At 38.2% G+C, this 27,437-nt stretch overlaps 3 protein-coding genes across 6 annotated transcripts in view; 1 reads left to right on the plus strand and 2 right to left on the minus strand.

Annotated features, from left to right (window-relative positions):
• CLHC1 (clathrin heavy chain linker domain containing 1) overlaps positions 1 to 339 on the minus strand; it is a 41,367-nt gene extending 41,028 nt beyond the window's left edge. Inside the window, exon 1 of the mRNA XM_037527416.2 lies at positions 14 to 339. The gene's annotated coding sequence lies outside the window, so the exon portion shown is untranslated. The remainder of the gene's footprint in view (positions 1 to 13) is intronic.
• A 117-nt stretch (positions 340 to 456) lies between these two features.
• Positions 457 to 3,601, plus strand: RPS27A (ribosomal protein S27a). The gene is made up of 5 exons (XM_054701468.1): positions 457 to 620; positions 1,018 to 1,072; positions 1,497 to 1,582; positions 1,920 to 2,051; positions 3,132 to 3,601. The coding sequence occupies exons 1-5, from the start codon at positions 573 to 575 to the stop codon at positions 3,279 to 3,281; spliced, it is 471 nt and encodes a 156-aa protein (XP_054557443.1). The 5' UTR covers positions 457 to 572; the 3' UTR covers positions 3,282 to 3,601.
• MTIF2 (mitochondrial translational initiation factor 2) lies at positions 3,294 to 23,107 on the minus strand. Of its 4 annotated transcripts, XM_037527419.2 has the most exons (15): positions 22,993 to 23,106; positions 22,500 to 22,665; positions 21,130 to 21,355; positions 20,640 to 20,751; positions 17,170 to 17,341; positions 16,567 to 16,727; positions 15,476 to 15,652; positions 13,784 to 13,923; positions 11,301 to 11,425; positions 9,729 to 9,933; positions 9,319 to 9,571; positions 8,847 to 8,987; positions 6,831 to 6,995; positions 4,679 to 4,819; positions 3,294 to 4,172 (listed from the first exon to the last, which is right to left on the minus strand). In XM_037527419.2, the coding sequence occupies exons 3-15, from the start codon at positions 21,346 to 21,348 to the stop codon at positions 4,000 to 4,002; spliced, it is 2,184 nt and encodes a 727-aa protein (XP_037383316.1). In that variant the 5' UTR covers positions 21,349 to 21,355; positions 22,500 to 22,665; positions 22,993 to 23,106; the 3' UTR covers positions 3,294 to 3,999. The 4 variants fall into 4 exon arrangements, with proteins under 4 accessions (XP_037383316.1, XP_037383318.1, XP_037383315.1 ...); XM_037527421.1 differs by lacking the exon at positions 22,500 to 22,665 and having other exon boundaries at positions 22,993 to 23,107; XM_037527418.1 differs by lacking the exon at positions 22,993 to 23,106 and having other exon boundaries at positions 22,500 to 22,983.
• Positions 23,108 to 27,437: the final 4,330 nt, after the last annotated feature.

The following is a 27,437-nucleotide window of genomic DNA, read 5'->3' on the forward strand; positions in this document are numbered from 1 at the left end:
TCCCCCTCCTCACCTTAAGCCCTGACACCAAACAGACTCCAGCGCCGTGGGGAGTGACTAGCAACCAGGGAGGGGTGTGGAACTGCATCCTGGGACGAGTAGTTCTAGTGACAAGAAAGCAACTGGAAACTACAACTCCCAAGAGACACTGGTCCATTTCCTCTTCCCACCCCCCTCGAGGCTCCCCCTACGTCACCCTGTTTTAAAGACCCTCCTTCGCCGCGTCGGCTGTGTGGAGGAAACTCTTTTAAAATGGGCTAAGTTGTCTGAATCTACTCTTTCGAGAGCATTCCGAAGGCGAGGCTGCGGGGCGCCCTAAGCTCACGCCTGGCCCGGCATGTGGCTGGGCAGCCGCGGAGGCGCGTCAGGCGTCTGGCGCGGCCGCCTCAGGGGCGGAGCCCCGGCGGGAGACCCCGCGCGCCGCCCGGCGCTCTTCCTTTCCGCTGCGCCGGCCGTGGTGAGTGCGCGTGCCTGGGCCGCTCCGCCGCCCGCGCCCGTGGGCCCGCTCTGCCGCGTTCCCCGGCTGACCCGTGTCCTCCTTTCCCTCACCCTCAGGTGGACCCGCCACCAAGATGCAGATTTTCGTGAAAACTCTCACGGGGAAGACGATTACCCTCGAGGTGCGGACCGGGCGGCGTGAGGAGGCCCGGGCCTGAGCGGGCCGTGGGCGGCGCGGGGCGGCCTGCTGGGTGCCGTAGCCGCGTCCTCGCGTCTGGGATCCGAAGCCTGGCGCTGAGTTAGGGTGGTCTCCTGAGCGGGGACCGGGAACTGGCTTTCGATGGGCAGAGGCCGGGGTGGGCCCGGCAGGAGCCGGCGCCGGTGGCGGGAGGCTCGCACGTGGGGCCGGCCGCCCGCCCGGCTCGGGGAGACACTAGTGCTCGCGGTAGCAGCCCGGAGTTTGTCCACCGAGTGAGCGAGCGGCTCTCACGGGGTTTCGGTTCCGAAGAACCGTCGAGATAAATTATGGGTATATTTGTTTCTTAGTGTATTACTAAGTTTGCATTTTAAAACTCGTAGGTTGAACCCTCGGATACAATCGAAAATGTAAAGGCCAAGATCCAGGATAAGGAAGGCAAGTAATAATTTCTAGATCTGAAAGAAAAAAATTCTAGCGTCTCCAGCCTGCTTGCAGGCACTAGACCTACCTGCTCTGGTGGGTGAGGGGAAGGCAAGTTGACAAAATGAAATGCTTTTGCAATGACAGAAGTGACAAAAGATGATGCGCAAGGAACCAAGCTGAAGTCCATTTTACTCCAGTTGTGAGTTTGGTTAAGCTGCTTAGTTCCCCACACTAATTTCTTCTGCAAGATAATTAACGTTAGTAGATATTTATTAAAATTAAATGAGGTTAAAAAGTGTAAACTTGTAAGTCCCTGCATAGCCTAGAGTAGGAACTCAGATAAAGATATGGTTCAAGATTATTGCTTTGTAAACCTTGAGTAAATATGCTTGTTCTGCTGTCATTTAGGTAGGTTTTTTTTTTTCCCCTCCACCAGGAATTCCTCCTGATCAGCAGAGACTAATCTTTGCTGGCAAACAACTGGAAGATGGACGAACTTTGTCTGACTACAACATTCAGAAGGTCTGTTGGAAAGAAAGAACAGCCCTTCAGATTTAGGAAATTTTACATAAAGCACAATAATGGGGACAGTGACAAGATTTCTGGGTGACATCTATGCTAACATTTGAGGGACATTGCTTTAGTTTTTCATTCTGGATTTTATAGATTGCATCCTCATGATGTGATTTAATCTCCGATAATCTAGCAGTTAAAAGATCAGCTAGTTTCACTGCCTTCCCCCTTCCTCTTATCTCTGGTATTGTGTACTACTTTTGCCTGATGCTGGTGGTCTGTTCTTGATGGAGTACTAGTGTTGATGAAATGAATTTAAGAGCCTGTTTTACTCTTTCATTAATAGGAGTCCACTCTTCATCTTGTCCTGAGACTGCGTGGTGGTGCTAAGAAAAGAAAGAAGAAGTCTTACACCACTCCCAAGAAAAATAAACATAAGAGAAAGAAGGTTAAGCTGGCTGTCCTGAAATATTATAAGGTGAGCTAGTTTAAATCAGGAGAAAACTGTTATTGAAAACTTAATTTTTGCGGTGACTGCTTGGCTTTTCTTAAGGAATAATTTGCCTCAACTGTCCAGTATTACCTGGCTTACATGAAGTGTTCTTGATATTTGAATTTTTTTTTTTTTGTAACATTGGTTTATAACATTGTGGTCTCAGGTATACATCATAATTTGACATCTGTCTGATACATACAGTTGACAATTTGAGTGAGTTTTACATATGGGGTTAACATTAACTGTTCTGAACTAAACCTCTGATTTTGTGGGGATTTTAATTTTTTTCTTATATTGTTGTCTTACATGGTTCTGCCACCATATCACCTGTGAACCATTGCCATATTCGCCTGTGGTCTTCCCATCCCTGTTTTGACCCCGCCCACCCTCCGCCCCCCTTTTGCTATATACCTCGGGTTTATGGTCAGCTTGCTAGTTTTGACTTTTTCTTGACCTTTTTGTTTTTGTTTGGTTTCTCTATATTCCACATAAGTGAGACTATCTGATACTTACTTTTCCTAGCATGATTACCCTTCCAGCTCCATCCATGTTGCCACAAGTGGCATGAATTTCTCTTGATAGCTGAGTAGTATTCTATTGTGTAAATATGCTACAGCTTTTTGTGGTCTATTTTGTTGTTTCCATATCTTGGCTATTGTAAATAGTGCTGCAATAAACATAGGAGTGTAGTACAGATTTCCTTTTGAATTAGTGTTTTTGTGTCCTTTGGGGTAGATTTCTAGGAGTGGAAAGGGTCGACCATCGGGTCAATCCATTTTTAGTGTTCTGAGGAACCTCCACATGGTAAAGTTCTGATTTTGAAATTAGGTCTTAATTCTAGTTAATTTACAACGTGGTTCTTTCAATAATGAGCAAAATGTCCCAAAACAGACACTTTTTTGTTGTAATTACAACAGAAGATTATGAGGTTTTGCAATGGTCTGGTTTATAAGCACTAAAAATTACCAGCATTGTATAGTTTAAAAAGTTAAATATTTTGAGTCACTAAGCCTTTAGAATATGTTGTAGAATTATCTTAACAGCAGGTTTGTACTTTTTTAGGTGGATGAGAATGGCAAAATCAGTCGCCTTCGTCGGGAGTGCCCATCCGATGAATGTGGTGCTGGAGTTTTTATGGCCAGCCACTTTGACAGACATTATTGTGGCAAATGTTGTCTGACCTATTGTTTCAACAAACCAGAAGACAAGTAATTGTGTATGGCTTCATAATAAATGACATTACAATTTAATGGCTGGGTTTTATTCCATTAATTGAAGGGTTGTATTTAAGCATCAAATTGACGATTTAACACCAGTTTTCTAGATAATAGGCCAATTTGTATTTTTTAACATTGTGAGCCAGATAATTGTTATGGGGTCTGTCCTGTGCATCATAGGAAAATGAACATAATCCCTGGTTGACACATTTCATGCCAGTAATAAACCACCCCACCCTGAGAAATCACTGACATGTGTGAACTAGTGTTAATTACTTCATACACAAGGGATTGAAATAAAGAGTGCTTAATTTAGTAATTCAAAATAACATTCTGTGTCCTGGAGTGATTAGGATGGAATGTTTGTAATCTAACACAAGGTGATACACTTCTTGTGTTACAGTGATAGAGGAAAATACTAGGCAATATTTGCCATATTGTGCCTCTGGGGCTCACTGCAGAGAGTGGATTGCTGCTCTTGATAACACTTTTTAAAGCATACAATTGATGTTTATTAAACTGATTATTACATTCAATGATAACACCAGTAACAATTCTCTTTACCAAACTGTTCTTTTTGTGCCGGGATTTCTAGTTGAAGGCATCCTTAAGTTTATCATTTCTGCAGCATTTTGACAGAGTACTCAACCACTATGACCAGTATTGTTAAATTCATACCCCCAATAAAGTAAAACATCTAGTCATTTACAATTTTAAAATCCTGGATCCCAAGATGTCTTGGTTAGAACTTCCTTTTCTTCATAACACACAATTTCATCTCCTATTTTAAATTCTATCTTTTCTTCATCCAAACTGAGACCACAGTCCATTCCAGTTTTGATGACTGAAACATCATCTTTATGGTGTTTCAGCGAGGTTAATGAACCTTAAAAAAAGACGAGGTTGATAAATTCAGCAAATGAGTACCCCACTATGTGTTGATGTCAAAAATTACACTAAAATGTTTTTAAGATTTTATAGTCCTGTAATGTTAAAAATGATGGGATGAAATGCATTCAAGGTCAAAGAAAAGCAGAGTTTGCTGGGAATAAGATTTGTAGATACTAAATCTCCCATTTTGAATGTAGACAAGCTGCTGAGGACAGAATTGTATTTGAGGACTTCTGTGAGATTTATCAGGATAAATGCTGAAGGCAAAAAGTCAGGATGGGAGTAAACAAGTACATCAAGTGTAGGAAATGCGTCTGGAAAGGTATCTTTGGACCAATTTACAAAATCAGATTCGGGAGACACAGGAGACATCAGAACTATTGATAGGAAGACCAATTCTGGCCTGAATAGGGAAATGGGAGTGAATAAGAGATTTCAGATGGTTACATGGTATCACTAGGTTTTGGTGATAGGAAACAAGTAGATTTTGATATTGCTTACCTTTCCAAATTACTTGTCTGTTACGGATTAATTTAAATTTTTTTTGTTTTTCTAACTGTCCCTTATGGACTCTGCAGCCAGCCACAGGAACTTTTTTCTTTCCTTCTGTTACAGAGAAGGTAGCTAGTATAGAGGCCTCACCTTTAAGAAAAAGAACATATAAGTATATAGCAAATGAGAATCAGATACACATAATTACGTTCTGCAGGTGAAAAATTTACATTTTTTTGGTGGACTAAAGGGCCCTAGAAGAGCTAACAGTTGATAGGACTAGTAGTATTACTGTCTGCCTCATGAAAATCTAGTTTTCATTTGTCCCTCAAAATATTTTCTTGAACAGATCATCTGTTGTTAGATTTATTTTTTAATACTATCAATGGTGATTTATATCCACTTAAGAGTACTAATTCTGCAACTCAGTTTAGTTTTTTTCACTGAAAATTAAATTCCAATAATGAAATGGTATGTACCAGTTTTCCTAGGGCTAGTGTGTTTTTTGACTTTTGCTAGTCCTAGAAAACCAAGTGACTTCCAGTTTTCTAAACTGCTCTTAGCATAAGAACCTAAAAATCTCTGTATGATATTTAGAGAAGTAAATCTGTGGACCAAAAATTCAGTGTAAGACAAATCCAAATTAAAGTACATTCTACAGGGACCTCCCTGTTGGCACGAGGGGTTAAGATGCAACCTATGAAGCTATTCGAGGCCACTGCAGCACGAGTTCAATCCCCAGCCAGCCAGAGAAGCTACTCACATCGCACAGCAGATTTCTCATCTCTCCCACTGCTCCCCTCAGCAGTATACTTCAGTCCATATGCCTGTTCTGTTCCCCACTCTGTCTCTGGTGAATCCTCTCACCCCCCGCACCTCTGGCCTGTACCCCAGTTCTTGTATGCATAAATAAATAAATCTTTAAAAAAAATAAAGTACATTCTACAATTCACTGGCCTATACACTTCAAAAATGTCAAAGTCAAAAGACAAGGACTGAAGAACTAAATGTAATTTATGCTGAGTTAAGGTAAAAGTACATACCAATGAAGTGCATTATTGGGAAACAATGGATAAAATTTGAATATGGAGGGCCTCCCTGGTGGTGCAAGGGGTTAAGTCTCAGCACTATGAAGCTGTCCCCACTGCAGCACAAGTTCAATCCCCAGGCAGGGAACTGGCCAACATGGCGCAGCAGACCTCACCTGTCTGCTCCCCTCAGCAGTGTATTCCCGTCGATCCGCCTGTTCTGCTCCCCACTCTGTCTCTGAATCTTCTCACCCCCCCGCCATACCTCTGGCCTACACCCAGATCTTGTATGCATACATAAATAAATTTAAAAAAAAATTGAATATGGACTGGAATATATAGATTAGTACTGTATGAATGTTAAAATTCCTGAGTTGTATTTGTTCTGTGGTTTTATAAGAGACCATCCTTGTGAGTAGGAAATACAAGCATTTAGTGGCAAATGGACACAATATGTCAAAATAGCCCAGAAAAAAAAATTGTTGTGTGGTTGGTGGGGGATAAAGACAAATGGAACAAAATGTGAGTGATGGAACCGGGTAAAGGCAATTTATATGGGAGGCAGTTCCTTATACCTTTCTTGTAATTTTTCTGGAAATTTATAATGATCAAAATAAAAAGTTAACAAAAAAAATCTGCACTTGGGAAGATGAAAGAACAGATAAAGGATTTAGCCCATTATAAATAATTTAGCCTTCAATTTGGATAATGGATATACTAGAAAGAGTATTTTTTGATTAATATTTAAATGTAAAATGAGTTTTCTTTTCATGGTGGATTTCTTTGCTAGCTCTAAGACAAAATTAATGGCTTCTTCCATGACATTGTTAATAATTTAATACCTTACATCCCACTCTTTGTATCATAATCACTTGTTTATATATAAACTTGTCTTAATTGCTTCTGTATCATCAGGCCCTTAGCACAAAGTGTTAGAAAGAGCAGGTTATTATAATACATATGAAGTTACACTGAATTCTCATCTACAATAGTCATTTTTTCTAAAATACAGGATATGTATTAGAATAATGAATATATTTCAAAAGTGAAATACATCTCTTAAACTTGCTTTCAAGTGTGGTTTTTAGCACCTAAGATATTAATGGTTATGGGTAACATTCAATAAAACCCACCTACTGGGTATTCCTCCATGGAGCTGGGCAATCTGCTGCTCAGTTCCTTTTGTAAATCTTCAATAAGACGGTAAATGATTTTGTGAAGTTTAATTTTTACTCCTTTTTTTGCAGCCAACTGCTGGATAACATTGCCTGCGTTTACATTGAAACCATATACAACACCTGGTAAACAGAAATGGAATCAATAAAAGTAGCACAAATATTCCATTAAACAATTTGTTTTCAAGCAGAAACTCAAATCTAAATTATTTTTATTTCGATTGGGGTCAAAATAAGGGGGGTGCAATTGTATGGGGAATATACAAATTAAAAAAATGTAAAAAATAAATAAGTTAAACATTAAAAAAGTATTTTTATTTACTTTTATATAAATTAAAAATAAGTATGGAAGATGAGAAATTCTTTTTGCCATGGAAACTAGTAAATTTGCAAATTAATGAAAGAATTCTCTAAATTCTAGTATGGTTCATTTAACAAGGAAAATTTCTTCATAATTTTAAATCCCCCATTTAAGAAATGTTATTTTAAGTGCTTATAACATACAAGGGAGTTAGATATTAAACAAAGTTATTTTTTACAAAAGAGAAATAAGAAACAAAAAATGATCAGGGCTGAAATATTACATTTTTTAAAGTAAAAATTTTTATTATTAAATTATGATCTTATTGTCTACAACTTTTACAGTATACTCTCATGTATTCAGTTGGCCAGAAGAAACTCAAAAGTCACTATTTAGGACCTCCCTGGTGGCCCGAGAGGTTAAGTCTTAGCACTATGAAGCTATCTGCTGCACCTGAGTTCAATCCCCCGCCAGGGAGCAAACCTACATGGAGCAGCAGACCTCTCCTGTCTCGCCCGCTGCTCCCCTCAGCAGTGTATTTCAGTCCATCTGCCTGTTCTGCTCCCTGCTCTGTCTCTGGTGAATCCTCTCACCCCCTGCATCTCTGGCCTGTACCCCAGCTCTTGTATGCATAAATAAATAAATCTTTAAAAAAAAAGTCATTATTTAATAGGTAAAGTTCAAGGATTATTTAAGAAATGAAAAAAGGTATAGATGTTGTCTCCCATCTCGCTCCTGCTCCCATGCAAGGTATTTTAATAAATCCAACTTTCCTGTTCTCCAAAAAAAAAAAAAGAAAAAAATGAAAGTTCCATGAACCTACCCATTTTGCCAAAGAACAAATATTGTATTTAACTATAAATACCTTGGGGAGAAATAAAGTAAAAGCAAAACTTTCTTGCCTTTTAACAAGTGAAAAAAATTAATGCAAATAGCTTAATCAAGAGAACTACCTCGTGATACTATCTATGCATTAAATTACAGCATGGTCCTAGACCAGTCAGTGTCAATAAAATGCTTTGAATTAACCAACATTATGAAAATACATTTTCAGTTCAATTCTAAACAAGTCAGGTCATGTGTATCTCCTTCCTAAATGATTCATTCATCACTTAGTATTGTGGTCTTTGCTAAAGTGGCAGTTGTGAGTCCCCTTTTTGTGTCATTAAGTGCAACTAATTAAAAACAGCCCACCTGCTTTCTAGGTATTTAAAGCTAAATGGAGCTTCTAATCGAGAAAGATGTGATTTGTAAAATTACCAATGAACAAAAATAGACAGCCAAAAGTAAAAGATGAATGAAATACTGACTAGGCTGGTTATGTATTAGAAACTTTCAAAAATTTATATAAAAGACAAAATAACTAACTTGGGAATGGTTGAGGTATTGAGGTGACAATAATGTCACCTTCAAGAAAAAAAATAAAGTAACATTACAGGGGCTTGAAACAGCTCTGCAAGGTTGCAATACAACAAGGAAAACTGAAAGTATGGCTACAATTTTGCACATACCATTTAGCCTCAGTTGCTAGCTGGAACTTGACTACAACAGGAAGGGTGATGCTGGTGGGGTATATATCAGATGTGACTAGCCAAGCAATAAAAGAAAGAAGCATATGGTTCATGGTGTGTTCTAGGAAACACAGTTTAAAAAATGGGAAATGCAATCCTTACCATGAAAAGTCTCAGCAAGGTTAACATCATTTTCACTAATATCACCCACACCAAAATGTACTAATTCTAGTTCGCATTCATGTGACGCGTCATAGGTATCCATAATATCCAAAATGGCCTCAACAGAACCATCAACATCACCTAAATGTAGAAAAAGTTTAAAATTACTGGTGTTAAGAGTTAAGCATTAACAAACACAAGGATGATAATAATCTACTTAAAGCCACATTAAGAAAGGCATTTTCCACTAAAACCACTTTTACTTAGTATGAGCATTAAAAAAAAACTATCTATTAAAGCATTATGAATCAAGTATAATGATTACAACATAATCAGCAAGAAAATGTTTACCACCAAATCTCCCTCAAAATACCAAAATAGTTTTGGCTTAAATCTAATGGCCCAAATTAATTGTGAGAATGAAGAAATATATATATTCCAAAACTGAGTTGTAAAATCTTCTCAAAATCACCTTTAATAATTATAGGAAGTACATTTAAATCTCTTTCTCCTTTCTCTTTTGGCTTTAAGGGTTTTTGCTCTTTTTTTTCTTGGTACTTTAAAAATGACCTCTCCTTCCAGTGCAAAGTGCCATACTTCTCACGGGCCTTCCGATGGGCATCTTGGTGTTCCTTTCGCTTTTCTTCTATTTTCTTCAGATCCTCTTTATTTTTCTCCTGTTCTTGCTCATACTTCCTCCAGTCAACAACTTCACGAGCTCTTGGCTTTATAGGGAAAAATGGTCATTAGCTAAATAGAAACTAATACCTGTTTGGTTAGAAGCTTTGTCTTTCCCTTCCACTAACTTAATTTATATATAAAACCACTAATTTTATAAGTTTGAGAAACATATATTATCTATAGAAATTAAATTTGACATACCTCAGATTCTACTTCAAGAATTTCATCTCCTGCAGAAGGGAGGTCTTTCCATCCTACAATTCCCACTGGCATGCTAGGACAGGCCTCACTGATTGTTTTTCCATTTTCATCAAACATTAATCGTACTTTTGCCCAACTCTTTCCAGCAATCAGAATAGAACCTTTTCTCAGTGTTCCTCTTTGAATTATAGCTGTAGTGACAGGCCTAAAATGAAAATTAAAAAATATATTCTTAGTGTCATAATCAGGATATAACTTTCTTAAGTAGAGCAAAAATATCCTTATGAGATTTAAAAAAACACAGGCTTATTTTCACCACTTCAAACACCTCAAGCATTTTTTCATAGTATAAAAACACTTTTTAATGCTAGCCAAAAGTTGAAAGCAATCCAAATGTCCATTAATGAAAGAATGGATAAAGAAAATGTAGCATACATGTAATATACTACTATGCAAGATTTAAAAAGGAAATTCTGTCACGTGCTACAATATGGATGAACCTCTAAAACATCATGCTAAGTAAAATAATCAAAAATGGCAACTACTGTACAATTTCACTCATATAAAGTATCTAAAGTAGTCAAAAATCATAGAAACAGAAAATAGAAAGACATTTTGGGGGATGGGGGGGCGGGCAACCCACTAACATTTGTTTTGCAAGATGAAAAAGTCCTAGGGGTCTGTTGCATAACAATCTGAATACCCATAATGCTATTACCAGACTGTACACTTAAAAATGGTTAAGTGGTAACTTTAATATTATATACCTTTTATCCCAATAAAACAAAAAAACATTTCTTGTAAGTTTATGGTAGTGGAAGTTTCAGAGAACTTAGTGTTCTGACAAAATCTTAATCCCCTTTCCATAACTAACTTTGCTAAGCAGTGAGAAGACCTCTTATGCTGAAAAGGAAGAAAATGAAAGAAGAGAACACTATTTCAAAGACCTTCTTATATATTAATGAGTATGAATTCAGAATTTTCTCAGTGCAATAACTGCTATTTCATTCCAATTTATGTTAGTCTATGAGAATTTTACTAATTCAACTAAGTCAGTGGGGCAAATAAACAATTTCAACTACTTAAGCCATCTGACTACTAAATGTATACAGACAGTTGGTATAGGCTACTGGTAATAATTGTATTTTTGTGTTCTGTGTGCTCATGCAAATATCATTCATGGGTTAAAAATAACATGCAATCAGGGCCTCCCTGGTGGCACAGAGGTTAAAGACGCATCACTATCAAGCTATCACTAGCCACTGCAGCATGAGTTCGATCCCCAGCCAAGGAGCTAACCCACATGTTGCAACAGACCTCTCCTGTCTTGCCCACTGCTCCCCTCAGCAGTGTATTTCAGTAGATCCACCTGTTCCGCACCCCACTCTGTCTCTGCTGAATCCTCTCATCCCACCATACCTCTGGTCAACACCCCAGTTCTTGTATGCATAAATAAATAAATAAATCATTTTTTCAAAAAAGACAAGCAATCAAAATAACACACTGTTATATAATGAACTCATAAAAACATGGAACAAAATTATTAAAAAGCAGACATTTTAACAGTCCTACCCTCTTCCTTTGTCTGTGAAAGATTCTATTACTGTTCCTTCCACTGGACCAGTGGGATCTGCTTTCAGTTCTAACATTTCTGCAAGAGCAATTATTGCCTCTGCCAAAGCCATCAGATTATCACCCTTTAACAACAAGAAAAATATACATTAATAAATATTACTTTCTTTGTAAATACCAGAATGAGAAAGCCTATTAATCCTTGACAGTAGCATTATATTTTTCTCTGGGAGAGAAGGAAAAAGGAGGGAGGGAGGGAAAGAAGGAAGGAGAGAGGGAAGGAGGGAGGGAGAAAACTTGATCCAAGGACAGATCTTACCAGGAAGAATGGGTACTTTCTTTTTTTTAAAGGATGGCTACTAGTGGTTCCTGTTAATACCCTTTTGACAAACACATGCTTCATTCATTCTCCTTCCTTGCATCTGTCTCTACAACTATGTTTTCTTTCTTTCACTTTTTTCACAATGCCACTTTACATTTGAAGTTCTAAGCCATTGAAAAAGCTTTCACATCTATTATTTCATTTGAGCCATTCAAGAATCCAGTAAAATAAGTAAATTAAGCATTACTTACTCTCAGATAAATAAGGAGAAAAAGCACTGACTATGCCTAGGTGCTAAGCCATACTCTTAACTACCTAAGCATGCAACTATGCATAATCACTTCACAGCTCTGGATCTGCATTCCTCAACCACAAAATGAAGGATCTAGACTAGACGATTCCTTCACCTCAAAGGATATATTTATTATGCTTCCTCGGGCTCCAGTGACATAGCTGATGACAGAACCAGAACTGATAGGCAAGGGATTTTTCCATTCCACTGTCAGCTAAGAAACTCCTCACATTTGTTACAGAGTTTACAATAACAAAGACTACTGTAAACAAAACTGCTACTTTACCTACCCTTCTTCTTAGGTCTACTATTTATTCCAATTTACAAAATGCTGCTCAGAAATGCAGAGTTGGTTTTGTCTCTTTGCATGAAGTAGTCATTTACCTCTACTTTGGAAAAGGTCTCATCTTCTCTTGCCACTCTCCCAGGTCCCTATATTCTCTGCCATGCCTCCAAATTTGCCTAAACAGTTTCCTATTTACTATTCATTTGATGGTATCTGAGTAGAAAAGGTGGTCCCATCTTCAAATGTTTTAATATTTAACCTTTAATATTGCTTTCAGAGTATAATCAATGCGTAATAGAAGATTAAGAGGGCATTTTACAAGTTTCACAGAAAAAGAAGCATGGCTTCACAAATAAAGAGGCATGATTTCTAAGCATCTTGGAAATAACAAATTTAAGAAAAGATAAAATGAGACTTAATTGGAGGCAGTAAACAAATATAATACCATCGCTTCAATGACTAGTTGGAAAAAATTCCGTATTTTGAGAAAACAATGGAATATGGTAAGGATGGCTAAAAAATAGGCCTCCCCTGGTGGCGCAGTGGTTGAGCGCTGGGCTGCGAAGCTGCCCGCAGCCTCAGCAGCGCCGGTTCGATCCCCGACCACTGGCGAGGGTCCCACATGGTGCGCAGTCCTCTCCTGCTGTGCCCACTGCTCCCCTCAGCAGTGTACTTCGTCAGTCTGCCTGTTCTGTTCCCTGCTCTGGCTCTGGTGAATTCTCTCACCCTCCCACGCTTCTGACTATACCCTGGTTCTTGTATAAATAAATAAATCTTTAAAAAAAAAAAAAAGGATGGCTAAAAAAAGGAAACTTACTGAGCTTGCGTTTTTTAAACAGAAAAAAATTGGTAATTTACATCATAAAATTTATAGCAATTTAATTATAGAAATATTGATTTACTCAATAACAAATTGAACCCAAATGACTCTATGTATTAGTGAAATTTTTGTTTAAATCTCTCTCAAATGCCTTAAGACACATTCTATAATTTTTTTCTATAAATGGCATGAAATATAAGGATTTTTTACTTACAATTAAATTTCCCTTCTGCTTAAAGCTGTCTATTACCATATCTACATATGATTCAGGATTTTCTCTTTCATTCTATCTCATAAGAAAAGCATTACAGGGGCTTCCCTGGTGGCGCAAGGGGTTAAGTCTCAGCACTATGAAACTATTGGCAGCCACTAAAGCACAAGTTCGATCCCCAGCCAGGGAGATGACCCACATGGCGCAGCAGATCTCTCCTGTCTCGTATGCGGCTCCCCTCAGCAGTATATTTCTCTAGATCTGCTGTTCTGCTCCCCACTCTGTCTCTGGTGAATACTCTTCCACCCTTCCCTCCTCCCCACCACACGACTGGCCTACACCCCAGCTCTTGTATGCATAAGGTTTAGGCCCAATTACCCACTAGTTGGCTATATAACCCTGGTTTGAAGACTGGACCTAATTTCTAGTCTGCCAAGCCAGGATAGTGGCATCAGCATTACCTCATACACAGAGAACTAAAAAGTAGAAATTATGTATGTCAAAACAGCATTTACATCTGAACATACTCATCTCTGAGGAGCCTGAATTTACCGTAAGCGCAGAGACAGGCACTGCTTGGACATCACCTCCATAGTCCTCACAAACCACATCATAGGCTAGCAGTTCTTTTTTTACTTTTTCAGGATCAGCCTCAGCTTTGTCACATTTATTTATGGCAAGGACAATAGGAACTGCAAGAGACAGAGTTAAGAGTGTAGATGATGACAACTTTAATTCCACAGTGAAAGATACAAATATTTTCTGACTTTCTCTTTACTCAATGGATGTACTTACTGGGTTTACTTACTGTAAAACCATTTTAGGCCCACCTTATTTTTTGCTCTCTAAAAAGGATTCCAGAAGCCAGATGTCCAAGTCTTTTTTTGTAATTATAAGCTGATTATGTATTAAAAATAAACAGCTAAGATAAAAAGATGAAATAGTATTTTGGGTAGCAGGACACCTAACCCTAAACCTGAAAGCAAGGTCAGCAACTACACTGGAGATAATCTCCAGAAAAAAATCAGAGGAGTCAAATTCAATTCTAATACCACTAGATTATTTGCCTTTTTTTGCAGGCGCACTTTGTGAAAACCCAACATGTCACCCAGGGGTGAAACTAAGTATCATTGTAAAATATCTTTCAGAATTTACAGAAACTCTTTTTTCATGTATTTAGTTTAGTGATTGACACATAGTACATTCTCAATGAATGTTTACTCAATGAACCAATTAATTTTATACTTTAATGGTTATTACTAAATATATACCCACCCTCTCATTAGAGATAGCACAAAATTCTAGGAGGTAATTGTCTGGTTAGGTTTCACCAATTCTTCAATTTTTTCAATTATCAATGGAATGGAAATTGAAAATAAAAACAAAAAAGCTATGCAATCCACAACCGACTATTATGAAACAGTACATCCCATATTTATGAGTTGGAAATTAACAGGAACCAGGAGAACAGCTATAGAAAGCATGATGCAAGGGATTTATCCCTCATATTTTGTTTTTATTTAAATCCCTAGAATAATTAGTCCCTTTTTCAAAAAGCAGATAAGAGAATTTGAAAGGAAAGTGAGTAACATTGGAAACTAAAAGACCAGATTCCAAATGTGGACATGCTGCAAATAATCCTAGCTGCCGGGGGTTCTTTCTCTCTGGGAGGTAGTTGTCATGTTATGACATGAAAGAACTAGATCAATGATGTTCAACTATTTTTTTTTTTCTGGTAAACAAACCTAGGAGAATATGATGCACTCTATCAAGTACATTTTTTCAAGACAACAGTATTTTCTCAGTGGATGTAGAATCATAAGAGTAAGAATGAGGGAGCCTCCCTGTTGGTACAAGGGTTAAGTTTCAGCACTAAGAAGCTATCAGCAGCTGCTGCAGCACGAGTTTGATCCCTGGCCAGGCAGTTGACCCACAGGGCGCAGCAAGACCTCTCCTGTTTTGCTAGCTACTCCCCTCAGCAGTGTATTGCAGTAGATCTGCCTGTTCTGCTCCCGACTCTGTCTCTGGTGAATCCTCTCACCCACTGCACCTCTGGCCTGTACCCCAGTACTTGTATGCATAAATAAATAAATCTTAAAAAAAGTTATATCTGCAGAATTACAAACCTAGTATCTTTGAGTCTCCTCTATAAAACAATCTGGGACTGTTATGAGCTACTTGTAAAAAGATCCTTAAAAATAAAGTTACTTCCTTCCTAGAACATATAAGTCAGCCACACAGTACCTTGAGCATCTTTTGCATGCTGAATAGATTCTATAGTTTGTTTCATTACACCATCATCTGCAGCTACAACCAATATGACAATGTCAGTGACCTGGGCACCTCTGGCTCTCATTGCTGAGAATGCAGCATGTCCCGGAGTATCAAGAAAGGTTATTTTTTCCCCAGAAGGCAGAGAGACTGTGAAAACAGAAATCCAAGAACACAAAATATTCAAACATGTAGTTCTATAATATGAAGGAATATATGTAACATTATCAAACAATAATTTTCTAAAATAATTTATTTCTTCCATTAATCTTAATCAGAATAATAATCATCATTTCATCATGAAAAGTGGTAAGTGGGAAATTTACAGTTTTCTTTACAAATAATAATTTCAAATTAAAATTCTTCATATTTCTAGGATATAACTATTCTCATAAATATACCAAAGGATATCTATTCTGGAGAACACACCAATAATTGTAAAGGCACCCACATTAGCAAATATCAGCTGCACAAAAGCTTTAAGCAACAAAGGCAATTCAGTATACCGTTAGCAGCTGAGATTTAAATCCCATAATGTTGGGTTTAAATCCTAGCTTTATCGCTTACTGGGTATAAGTGTACCTTGAGCAAGTTAATCGACTTGATCAAGCTTCAGCCTCCTCATCTGTAAAAAGTAACTATCTACTTGATAAAGGTGTTGTGAAGATAAAAAAAGATAAAGCAGGTAAGGTGCTTGGAACAGTGTTGGGCACAGAGTAGGTGCTCAGTAAATAATTATTTAATTATTATTAGTAACATTATTACAACCTAGCATTAAAGAATTTCAGGTTCACTAAACCAAACTAAGAATGGGCTAGAATAAGGAAGGTAATGTAATTTCTTCTTTCTATAATTTCTTCTTATAGAATGTACAAAAATAACCTTTATACCCCTATTCTCTACATTTCATCAAACCAGAGAGACTTGTGGAAACAGAAATCCAAGAAAACAAAATATTTGAAGCTTTTTACCTTCCATTTAACTTTGAATGAGTATTTCATATTACAACACTTTAAAAAAAAGAAGGGTTCCCAGGTATACTGTAAGATAATTTGTGTTCATACCAAGAAAGGCACCAATGTGCTGAGTGATGCCTCCAGCTTCCATTGCTGCCACTTGAGTTTTTCGCAGCTTGTCAAGTAATGTCGTTTTCCCATGATCAACATGCCCCATTATAGTAACAACAGGGGACCTTGGGGTTAACAAAGCCGGATCTGCCTGGGGCCTACAATTAATAGCAAAGGAGTTTCGTATCTTAAATATCAGAAACACTTTATACCCAGAAAACTGGTTTGCAGTTGTCACTGTGAGCTACCATTAACAATAAAACTCAATATTCAGCTTTTATTAGATAATTATTTTCCCCTTCTGAATGCATAATCACATGACAAAATATACAAGACTGCCCATCTATAATTCATCTCTCATAAGAACAAGCAGAACTGAACCAAATTTTAAAATTCAGGATCAATATACACACTTCACAAACTATTAACAGTTTTATAATAAATATCCTTTCTGATCCTTTAAACACACTGAAGAAAGGTATAACCTATATTCATACAACAGTTACACTGTAAAAGAAATTTTAAGGCAAATCTTTCCATTAAAATGTGTGAACAAAATTAGGTGGTCTCCCACCCCCAATATATATGATATAGTTTTACCTTTTTACAGCATCTTTATTTTCTCTGACTTTGTCCTCTTTTAATTTGCTCCATATTAACTTCATCCCTGCCTTCTTTATTACTTCTTTGATCCAGACTTCATCTAAATGTGAGTCTGCTTCTAGTGAGTCTATGTCAACCTTAGTATTCATTAAAGCTTCACATATATAATCTGGTTAGGATAAGATAAAACTTTTTAGTGCCATGAATTAAATGTTAAAGAAAGTGATCTCTATTAGAAAAATCTATTAAACTAGTATATTCAATGAGAGAAATATATACAGAAAATAATCTTTAAAATATGATCATTTATATCAACTGACATTTCTGCACATTCAGAAATATTTAAATACTTATTTACCTTCTGAAACATCAATAAAACACTAAACTGTATACTGTACACACATAGTATTGAGTAGTTTACTCTAGGCTAGTTCTTTGGTAATTTGTAGTTTGATGTCATGTACATACAAATTTTGTGTACATACAGTCAATTCCCACTATTTGCTATAGCAATGTTCTATAAATTCATTCAGAATACTGAATTAGCAAATACTGAATGACTGTTCTGAGGGAAAATGCAAAGTAAGTTCCTTCCGTTTTTGGCCACATTTTATCAATTGATAAATTTACACCTTATTTTCTGTGCGTCTTTTAAAAAGCCTTATTTAATACATATTGATTCACTAACTTAAACTCACAGCCAATAGCAGTATAACTAATGCTTGAACAAAGCGTATCTAACACATGTTTTTTCTCTGGAAGGCATATTATATCCTTTTTACAGCTGGTAATACTAAGTAGCTATGTTAAAGAGTCATTTTAAATAGCAAAAACGCAAAACAAAAAAAAGGGACACTAAATAAACCAAAAAAAAAAAATACAAGGACAAGTGTTGCCTTGTTCAATCTTAGTTAGGAATATGTGCAACTCAAAATTTTCATGACTTTCTGATGTCTGGAAGTGACTATATTGGTTTTGGGGCTACAATACATTTTAGAGAATATGTGAATTTGCCAATATGGAACTTCCAAATAATGAGGACAACAGTATACACACACACACAAAGAATATCTCAGAATACATGCAAGCACAATTAATTTATGTGTTTATCTTTTTAGAGTATCCAAAAGTCTTGAAACACAAGAAAAATATTCATGTGCAATTCTTTTTTTCATTTTATTTAATATGCTGTTTTTACTTCAGTCATTTTTCCCTGTGAATAACAAATGTATTTGTGATAGTGAAATAAGTAATTTTGTTTCTAGACTTTGAACTACCCTATAATTTATATTTCAAGAGACATATAAGTAAAAGCCATCATCAGGTAATCAAACATTAAAAGAACATTCTTTTCTGGGGCCTCCCCTGGTGGCGCAGCGGTTGAGTGCAGGGTTGCGAGGCTGCCCGCAGCCTCTGCAGCGCCAGTTCGATCCCTGGCCACAGCGAGGGTCCCACCAAAAAAAAAAAAAAAAAAAAGATTCTATTCTGTAGTATGCTGATAAATGTTTACTCACAAGTCTCTCCCCCCAAAAATCTGATTTATATAATGTCAATCAACTTCCATGGTACAAGTATTCCCACCAGAGCTGATTTCAAGCAACCATTAAGAAGTCACTAAACACATATAGGTATAATACGTATAAATAATCTCAAGGACATACATAATTATTATTTACACACAGTAAAATCATTAGGAAGTGAAGAGTTTTGATCTGTATTACCACTGTTTGTAATATTTTTTAATGGTTGCGTTAAATAACCAGTTCACATAATTCTTTATAAGTTCAACTGGCTAAATTGATACAAGTCAGTCCTATCACATAATAACGGAGAACACACATTTTAAGAATGAGAAAGTGGGGGCCTCCCTGGTGGCGCAAGGGGTTAAGACACAGCACTATGAAGCTATTCGCAGCCACTGCAGCACAAGTTGGATCCCTGGCCAGGGAGCTACCCACATGGTGCAGCAGATCTCTCCTGATTTGCCCACTGCTCCCCTCAGCAGTGTATTTCAGTACTTCTGCCTGTTCTGCTCCCCACTCTGTCTCTGGTGAATCCTCTGGCCCTGCCTGCACCTCTGGCCTATACCCCAGGTCTTATATGTATAAATATATAAAATACATCTTAAAAAAATTCTAGTTCTGCTATAATTTACAAAATAATAATTCTTGAGAGGTAATTGGGCTGTGGGTAAGTACATGTGCTCTGGAGCCATGCTAATTGGGTTCAAATCCTGGGTTCACATACTAGCTGTGAAATCAAGGGCAATTATTCATTTTTTTTATGTTTTAGTTTCTCAACCTAAGTGAGGAAAATTATCATACCTACTTCAACTATAATGAGAATTATATGATTAATATAAGTACTCAAATAACATTTCATTATAGGTTAATAGGAAAAAAAGAATCCCAGCTGACATTGAAGCTATGACATTATCAAGGACCTGGTTCCATTATACTTCACTTTCCTTAAAGTCACAGTTTCTAAGAACCTATAAGGATGTTAAGTGATGACTTAGTGTAACTATGAAGTATTAGTACATAGTAACATCTTAATAAATTGAGTTAATATTATCTTTTTCCAAATATCTGTTTCATGTCACTTTATTTTGCTATAATCACTTATTTATTACTGAATTTTAATGTCAATTTATATTGAAAATTCAAATTTTGCTTCAACAATCCTAAATTGGCAAAAAATATATCAACGGTACAGTAAAGAAATAAAAAAGACAATTATGATATACATTTATAAATATTAATACTATCATTAAAAGTTGTCTTTAAGGACCTCCCTGGTGGTGCAAGGGGTTGGGAGGCAACCTATGAAGCTGTCTGCAGCCACTGCAGCATGAGTTCGATCCCCGGCCAGGGAGCTACCCACATGGTGCAGCAGACCTCTCTGGGCTCACCTGCTGCTCCCCTCAGCAGTGTATTTCAGTCTATCTGCCTGATCTATTCCCAGTCTGACTCTGGTGGCTTCTCTCACCCCTACACCTCTGGCCTGTACCCCAGTTCTTGTAAGCATAAATAAATAAAGCTTTAAAAAAAGTTATCATTAAAAGTAGTTATTACTACAAATATTTTTGCAGCTGGCACTACAGATACTGTCAAAATGAGTGAAAAAAGAAATCAGAAAATTATAGAAAAACAAAGGCAAAATAAATGAGTATAAATATGACTCAGTTGAAAAGTACTCTTTGCACTTATTCTAATAACCCATAAAATTTCTGAGAAAAAAGATTAGTTCAGATGAAATTTTTTCTTTCATTAATAAAATCTCTGAAAATATTATTAGGCAAAGAGCCACAAAACTAGTCAGGGTTTATTATTTCAAGTGAACCATAATAGAACACCTTTATAAGTTGTCAGCCTGATTTTCACCCTTGAATGCCCTAGTCTCATTGCAAATAAAATGCCAGGTATTTTTTGTTCCCATATTTTTCCTTACAAAATTATTTATCTTACCTATGTCTTTTTCCATTGCTCTGGCCAGATCCTCAACAGTCATTCCAATCCACACCTCTACTTCCTTTTTAGATTTTGTTGAAGATAATTGAGATTTTCGTGACCTTTCTTCCTAATAAAATTTCAGAATACATAAAAAAGGAAGAAAAAACTTTAAGTTTTAAATTTAGATTTATTCTGGAATATCTATCATAACCATGCCTCCTAATTGCAACTAACACTGCCATAAGTAGTTAAACCTTAAAATTTTAAATTCTGTATCCTCAATTGACTGTTACTCACTGATTTCTAAGTAATAAAATTAATCAGCATTGATAAACAACTAACTAGACCTTATCTTCTTTACAAAGATTAGCACTGTACTGTAGCGTAGTATTAGGAATATAGATCTTATAAGTGACAAAATACTAAAAATAGATTTCTACTTATGGTTCCAGGCATTTTCATCTCAGACCAGATAACACAGTAACTGATAGAAATCTATAACTACCTTCTTTGTTACTAGAAGCCTATACTGAAATAAAGCAGTCCTGATGAGTGTGTATGTTTGCCAGGGCCAGGCATACAGCTGAGCCTGCCGCACTCGATAAGCAGTTGAAAGCACATGCCTCTGGTGTGCTAACATTCTTCTTTGAGCAGAGCTGTGAAGGTGCCTACAGACAGTGTGAAATCGAAGCAAGTTCTCCAACTTTAGTATCTTCTGGTTCATATTTCTCCTAGAGAAAAAGGTTTTAAAATAATATTTTGGTTAATATTGAAATAAAATTCATAAATATTAATAGGCTATCTACAATGTGCAAAAAAAAGTGTTAAAGTTAGAACAATGAGTAAAACTATGTTCCTGCCTTGAAGGAGTTCATAGTCTAATCAGAGAAATAGAATTTCACATTAAGTAGTCTCTAGATTTAAGCTACGGTTACTACTAATGTTCCCACTATGTTAGAACTGAAATACAATGTCAAACTTATAAGTTGCTCTATTTCTCCTCTTGAAACATCAGCTAACCAAATCACAAGTCACAACTAGGGTGATTTTCCTAAAATGCAAATTTGAACTTACCACCTTTGCTCCTTTCACCCTCCAGCAGCCTCTTAATATCCCATTTAACATACAACCTCAAAACATGCTATGTAAGCACTCATCTATCCTTCCTCACTTTTCCTTTTAGTATTATTTCCCCCTCACTCCTACCTTCCAAGTTTTTGAACTTTTGCATATGTGCTCTTTACCTGGAATTGTTCTTTCCTCAACATTTTTCCCTCTGCACAGGTCTCCCCCAGACCTCAATGCTTTAAGAGTGGGAAGAAAGCACCCAATACACAACTGTTAAAATAATGCCTTTTGAACATTATTCTTGGAATGAAAGGAACTTATTGAGAGAAAACTGCAACAGACCTCAGTAATAGAATTCAGAACCCAGCGGTATATTTCTTTTCTTCCTGGGTCTTTTATTTTCTTTGCTCTCAGGACTGTAGTCCTACAACTTTGCTTTTCAGCTTTTAATGGAACAACTAAAATAATACAAGGAGTTCATGTTTCTTCCTCAACAAACATTTCTAGAGCACCATAATCCAGGTAATGTGCTTGATGTTTTTACTCAACTTTAATAAGCCGAAGTTCCTTTCTTAGAGTCCACTGTCTTTAAAGTATTACAAAGTAATGTTTTTTTAATTTTATTTTATATATATTTTACATCGTTCTTCCTTTTTTTGTACAATGCATGCTTTCTCCTTTCAGGTGTACTCCCCGCAAAATTCCAGGAAGCTTGTTAGTTATTCCAAGCCTCTCATTTTACCGAGAAGGAAACTAGTCGACAGAGGTCAAAAAAAAAAAAAAAAAAAAACGTCTGAAATGTCATACCGCTAGTTACTGGCAGTCAGGACTAGAACTCAGGCTTTCTGACTCTCCATTCGATGTTCTTTCGTCTTTAAGATAGTCTTGTCATGAAATCTGAAAAAGGATGCTGGAAATGTGTAGTTGCATCGGTGGAAACATAAGGGTAAGAGGCGGAAACTTTGGAAATTATCTGAAGGGTAAAAAAGAAGTCATTGTAGAAAAATCACGAATTTGGAACGGTTTCACTTCGAACCCGAGCCGAGAAAACCGTGGGCACACGGGAGGCTGGGCGGTGGGCGCCTGCCCCCGCCGCAGGGCGCGGACACAGAAATCAGTGGGTCGCTTCGTTTTGAAAACCTTTTCGTTGTGCCGTAAGTGGCGTCATGCCGGGGTTAAATGCATCATGGAAAGACTTCCGAAGTGCAATGTTTATGACTTAGCTACTGCCGGTTAAGACCAAAAACTATACGCCTACCGGGCCGACCCGGACGCGGGGCCCCGCTCATTCAGCTCCTACCTAAAGGCTGCGGATCTGGCTTCTAAGGCTCAGCGCTCATCTCCTTCCCGCCGGGAGGGCTGTGGCTAAACCAGCCCGCTGCCCAAATGGCCCCGGCCAGCTTCCGCCGCCGCCGGAAGTGGTTCTTCACGGAAGTCCGTAGTCGAGATGGGGATTTTTGGTCGTCGCCGCCCGGGCTGTGACGTCCCTGGGCGGGTAGGTGCCCGCTCAACCTGCTGCCTTCTTTGGGAGTCAGCCACGCCTGGATGTTCTACCCCATCCCACTCCAGGAAATCAGCTACTGGCACTCTGGGACTATGACTCAAGGGAAAGTTAGACGAGGAATCCTGGGAGAAATGATATGTTTTGTTTTGTTTTATATCCAAAAGGGCAGGTTTCTTATAAAAAGGGGGGAAAGAGTAAAGGACACTTGCCTGTGCAAGCGAGCAGAAAGGGACAGGTTTGCGGAAAGAAACACCTGCGTAGTCACAGGTGGACCAAAGGGCTGCTGCCAGAAATTATTTGTTCTTAAAAGTCACATGCCTAACAAGAGAGGGGAAATGCAAGGAACAAGGCCAAGAACACAGGCGAGGAGAAGCTTGATTAGTATGTGAACTTGCCACTTGCGTAGACGAGGAGACATTAGGTAAACTCCTCTAGATCTGCATTAAGGTAGTGGTCATTTCATAGGATAGCAGTAAGATTTATGGGAGAACCTGGGTTGTGATTATTGCACAGGTCAATTTATTAAGTAGGAAACAATGAACTGGACAGATAGTTATTTTCTCCAACTGGCATGGTATGTCCTATTGAACATGGCCCCAATCTAAGGAAGAAATATTTATTCTTCATCCATGCTTCTTGAAAAAAGTCACCGTTGGTGACTGTTTAAAATTGGAATTTACTCCTCAGTATTCTGCTTCTGCCCTATGTTTGACAGTGTTATGCTTCCATTTTGACTGGTCCATTGATCACTGCTGTTGAGAAATCTTGGCAACTAATAGCCCCAGATGTATCTTTTCATTGCTTTCCCCCTGACTGTAGACAATACATCTGGCATCTTGGAACACACTGTCTAGATTTCTTCTGGTAAAACTGGGATTTTCCTAGTTAGCTGCTTATTTTAAAAATCCAATTTGTTGATTTACCTTTTTTTTTTTTTTTTTTTTTACAAAACTATATAATTTGGGGAGTAATTTTATGCCTCACTATGTGTACATGCTTCACTCACCCACCACCAAAGCTCTAGTGCCACTACATTGTCACAATTGACTCCCTCTACCTGTGTCTCTTTCCCCCCAAGAACAGTATTGCTTTTGTAGGTAATCTAGTACTGACATGTATGTTTAATAAATATTGCATTAAACATGGGTTAGGATCATTTTAAATAGTGATATTGTTATAGGGCAGCCCTGATACAAAATGGGTTGCCTGACTGTGGGTGCTCACCTGCGTGCTTAAAAAGACTTATCAATACTCTACTGCAGGCACACGCGAAAGGTTAATAAAAGGTTTATTTACAAGGGAAGGGCAAATGAGTAAATGTACAACTCAGGGAGAAAAGTGGGAGACAAAGTTTTAAATGCATCCTACCCGATCCGCCAATCTGGAATCCCAAATGGCACTCTGAGAGCTGGCTGCAAGCCAGGAGCTGTGAAGCCAGGAGGTGACCAAGAGAGCGAGCCCCCCCCCCCCCCAAGCCCACGTGTTTGGTTTTTACACCAACCCTGGCTGTTTAACTCCACCCTCAGGTCCCAGCCACCTTCCCTTTGGTGGTGATGGGATTTGTCTTTCCCAATGTCTTGATGGCTTTGGTCTGGAGTGGGGGTGGAGTCCACAAAGGCTGCATGGAATTAGCTCAGGACATCCTTTCCCCCTAACAATATGAGGTTCTTTCACCATAGATAAATTTAGCGCCATTTTATAATAAAATTCTTTAGTTTTAGACTCATTTGATGTAGGATACTCATTTAATCATAGGTAGACTAAAAATTAAGAGACCTTTAGATCAGAAGGAAAATGATAGTTTGGACTAGGGTGATGGAGGTAGTGAGAGTAATAGAATTTGAGAAATGAGCTGTGACCATATCTAGTGGGGTGTCAGAGGCAGGGAGGAAGGGATTCATGCCTTGCATAACTGATGGATGGCAAAGAGATTTCCAAGCCAGAACATCCTGTCTAAACAATATGCTGTCACAGCCAGTTTTCCCTCTTTCTGTACCTATTTTGTAGCTATCATGAAGTTCCTACCCATGGCTAATGTTTTCCTGCTTTTACGATGCATGATTTCTCATTTACAATCAGATTCTAATTCTTCCCCCTACTTATTGTCAGGGCACTGTGATTCGATTGGAGTATTTTTGAACATCTTCATATATTTAAGGACAATCATTTGGGATATGTCATTTTCAAATGGATGATCTTTGCTATTCTAATGATTTATCATTTCTTCTTAGAAGAAAAGTTAGTGATAAAAGTGAGCCCCACTGACTTGCCCTGGGACTCACCATCACTACTTATATGTCAAAGTAAATTGGAAATGAATTAATGAATTAAACATTCTAAAGAAAATAGAGTGAATATTCAGTCTATTGCTGGACATTAGTTTTCTAAACTAAGACCAGAATAACTTAAGGAGGAAATGAAAAATGAGTGACTTCTGACATAAAACCAGAAAAAGTTTTTTCTCATATGGAAAAAAATTAAAACGATTTGGAAGATATATTGTTATAGGACAGGGAGAGGGGCAGCCCAAACCCCGTCCACGACCAAAAGACAAGCGCAGTTTCTTCACGTGTCTCTCGGCTCCATGCGCCTCCTCCAGGTCTCCTTCTGGCTCCATCCTGCCACGACCAAAAGACAAGCGCAGTTTCTTCACGTGTCTCTCGGCTCCATGCGCCTCCTCCAGGTCTCCTTCTGGCTCCATCCTGCTTCCTTCCTCAGTCTCTTCTGCAGCTTCTCCTCTTCCTGCTCAGCTCCACCCTCCCTTGGGTGGGGCAGGGAACCTGGAACTTCCCCCTTTCCTGGGGACCACCCTGTTACAATCCCCCCTTTTAATTTTTATTCCACCATATCTATGGTGGCACAATCTCAGGGTGTAGTCTTAGGAGACAGTCTTTTTTAGGGTTACAATGTGTATAAGAGAAGCAACAATTAGTCAGCAGCATTGTCCATGAATGTTCAGGGAGAGGGGCAGCCCAAACCCCGCAAACCTGCCTATTCTAAATGGGCTCTGCCATCCGCCGCATCAACACAAAACATATGAGACCTTAATGGGAAGGAACTTTAATAAAACTAGGAAACAATACAGGTAAGGCAAAGAGTCTAGTTTCTAAATGAAGCACCCAAAATTACCCATCCCCTCGTGGGTAAAACTCCATCCAAATGGGATTGGCCCAGAACAAGGCCCCAAAGCCTGCCACAAGTCTAAAGCATCTTCCAGTGGGGACCCACAGAAAAGGGTCACAAACAACTGGACAAGCCCGGAAGGAAAAGAGCAAAATCAACATCAAGATAAAAGCTGCCATGGTCACCTCCCCACGGGTCTCACCCACATCTGTATCACCCAGTCCACGACCAAAAGACAAGCGCAGTTTCTTCACGTGTCTCTCGGCTCCATGCGCCTCCTCCAGGTCTCCTTCTGGCTCCATCCTGCTTCCTTCCTCAGTCTCTTCTGCAGCTTCTCCTCTTCCTGCTCAGCTCCACCCTCCCTTGGGTGGGGCAGGGAACCTGGAACTTCCCCCTTTCCTGGGGACCACCCTGTTACAATATGACATATAAAAAGGCACATACCTTGCAATAAAGAGCTGATATAAATCATTTATATATATAACATATATATCTTATGTTTTATTTGTATGTAACATTTTTTCAGTAACTGAGCCAAGAACTGAACAGAATTGATTTATAAATGAGAAAATAAAATAATAAAGATGGAAATATTCTCATTGATTCTTTCCCACTTGTTTATGTTTTCCTAACACCGGGCAATGTGATTTGCTGCTTTTGTTGTTGACCTAAGTGGGCAGCAGGGCTGTTGGCTCTATATTCAGAGATCAAAGAATTTTATGGAGTCTTTGAAAGGAAACAGTTCAACGGTTTTATGAGGTGGATAAAGCTACTTAGTTTTCAAATTTGTGAAGTCCTCTCCTCTTCCTGGGCAACTGTGCCCGTGTGATTTGATGCTTTCTGTGTCTTAAGAGGCTTCCTTCCCTCGATCTTCATTTGCACAACCGAAATGACTTAAATTCATTCATACGAGACACACATTTCTAGCAATATCTACGTTACCCGGGATTTGAGCTTTAATACACATTCATAAAAGAAACCCTAAAAAGGAATTTCATGCCTCATTCAAGGGTCATCTCTGAAAGACAAGCCCTTCCCCTCCCAACACGAACGTGGTTACACAGCTTCGCCCGCCCCGGAAGAGCTGGTGCCGGGCTTCCGCTTCAGGCCCACCAGGC

This window comes from Talpa occidentalis, unplaced genomic scaffold, assembly GCF_014898055.3.
Source record: "Talpa occidentalis isolate TD23 unplaced genomic scaffold, MPIMG_talOcc4v2.1 talOcc4.5, whole genome shotgun sequence".
Classification (NCBI taxonomy): domain Eukaryota; kingdom Metazoa; phylum Chordata; class Mammalia; order Eulipotyphla; family Talpidae; genus Talpa; species Talpa occidentalis.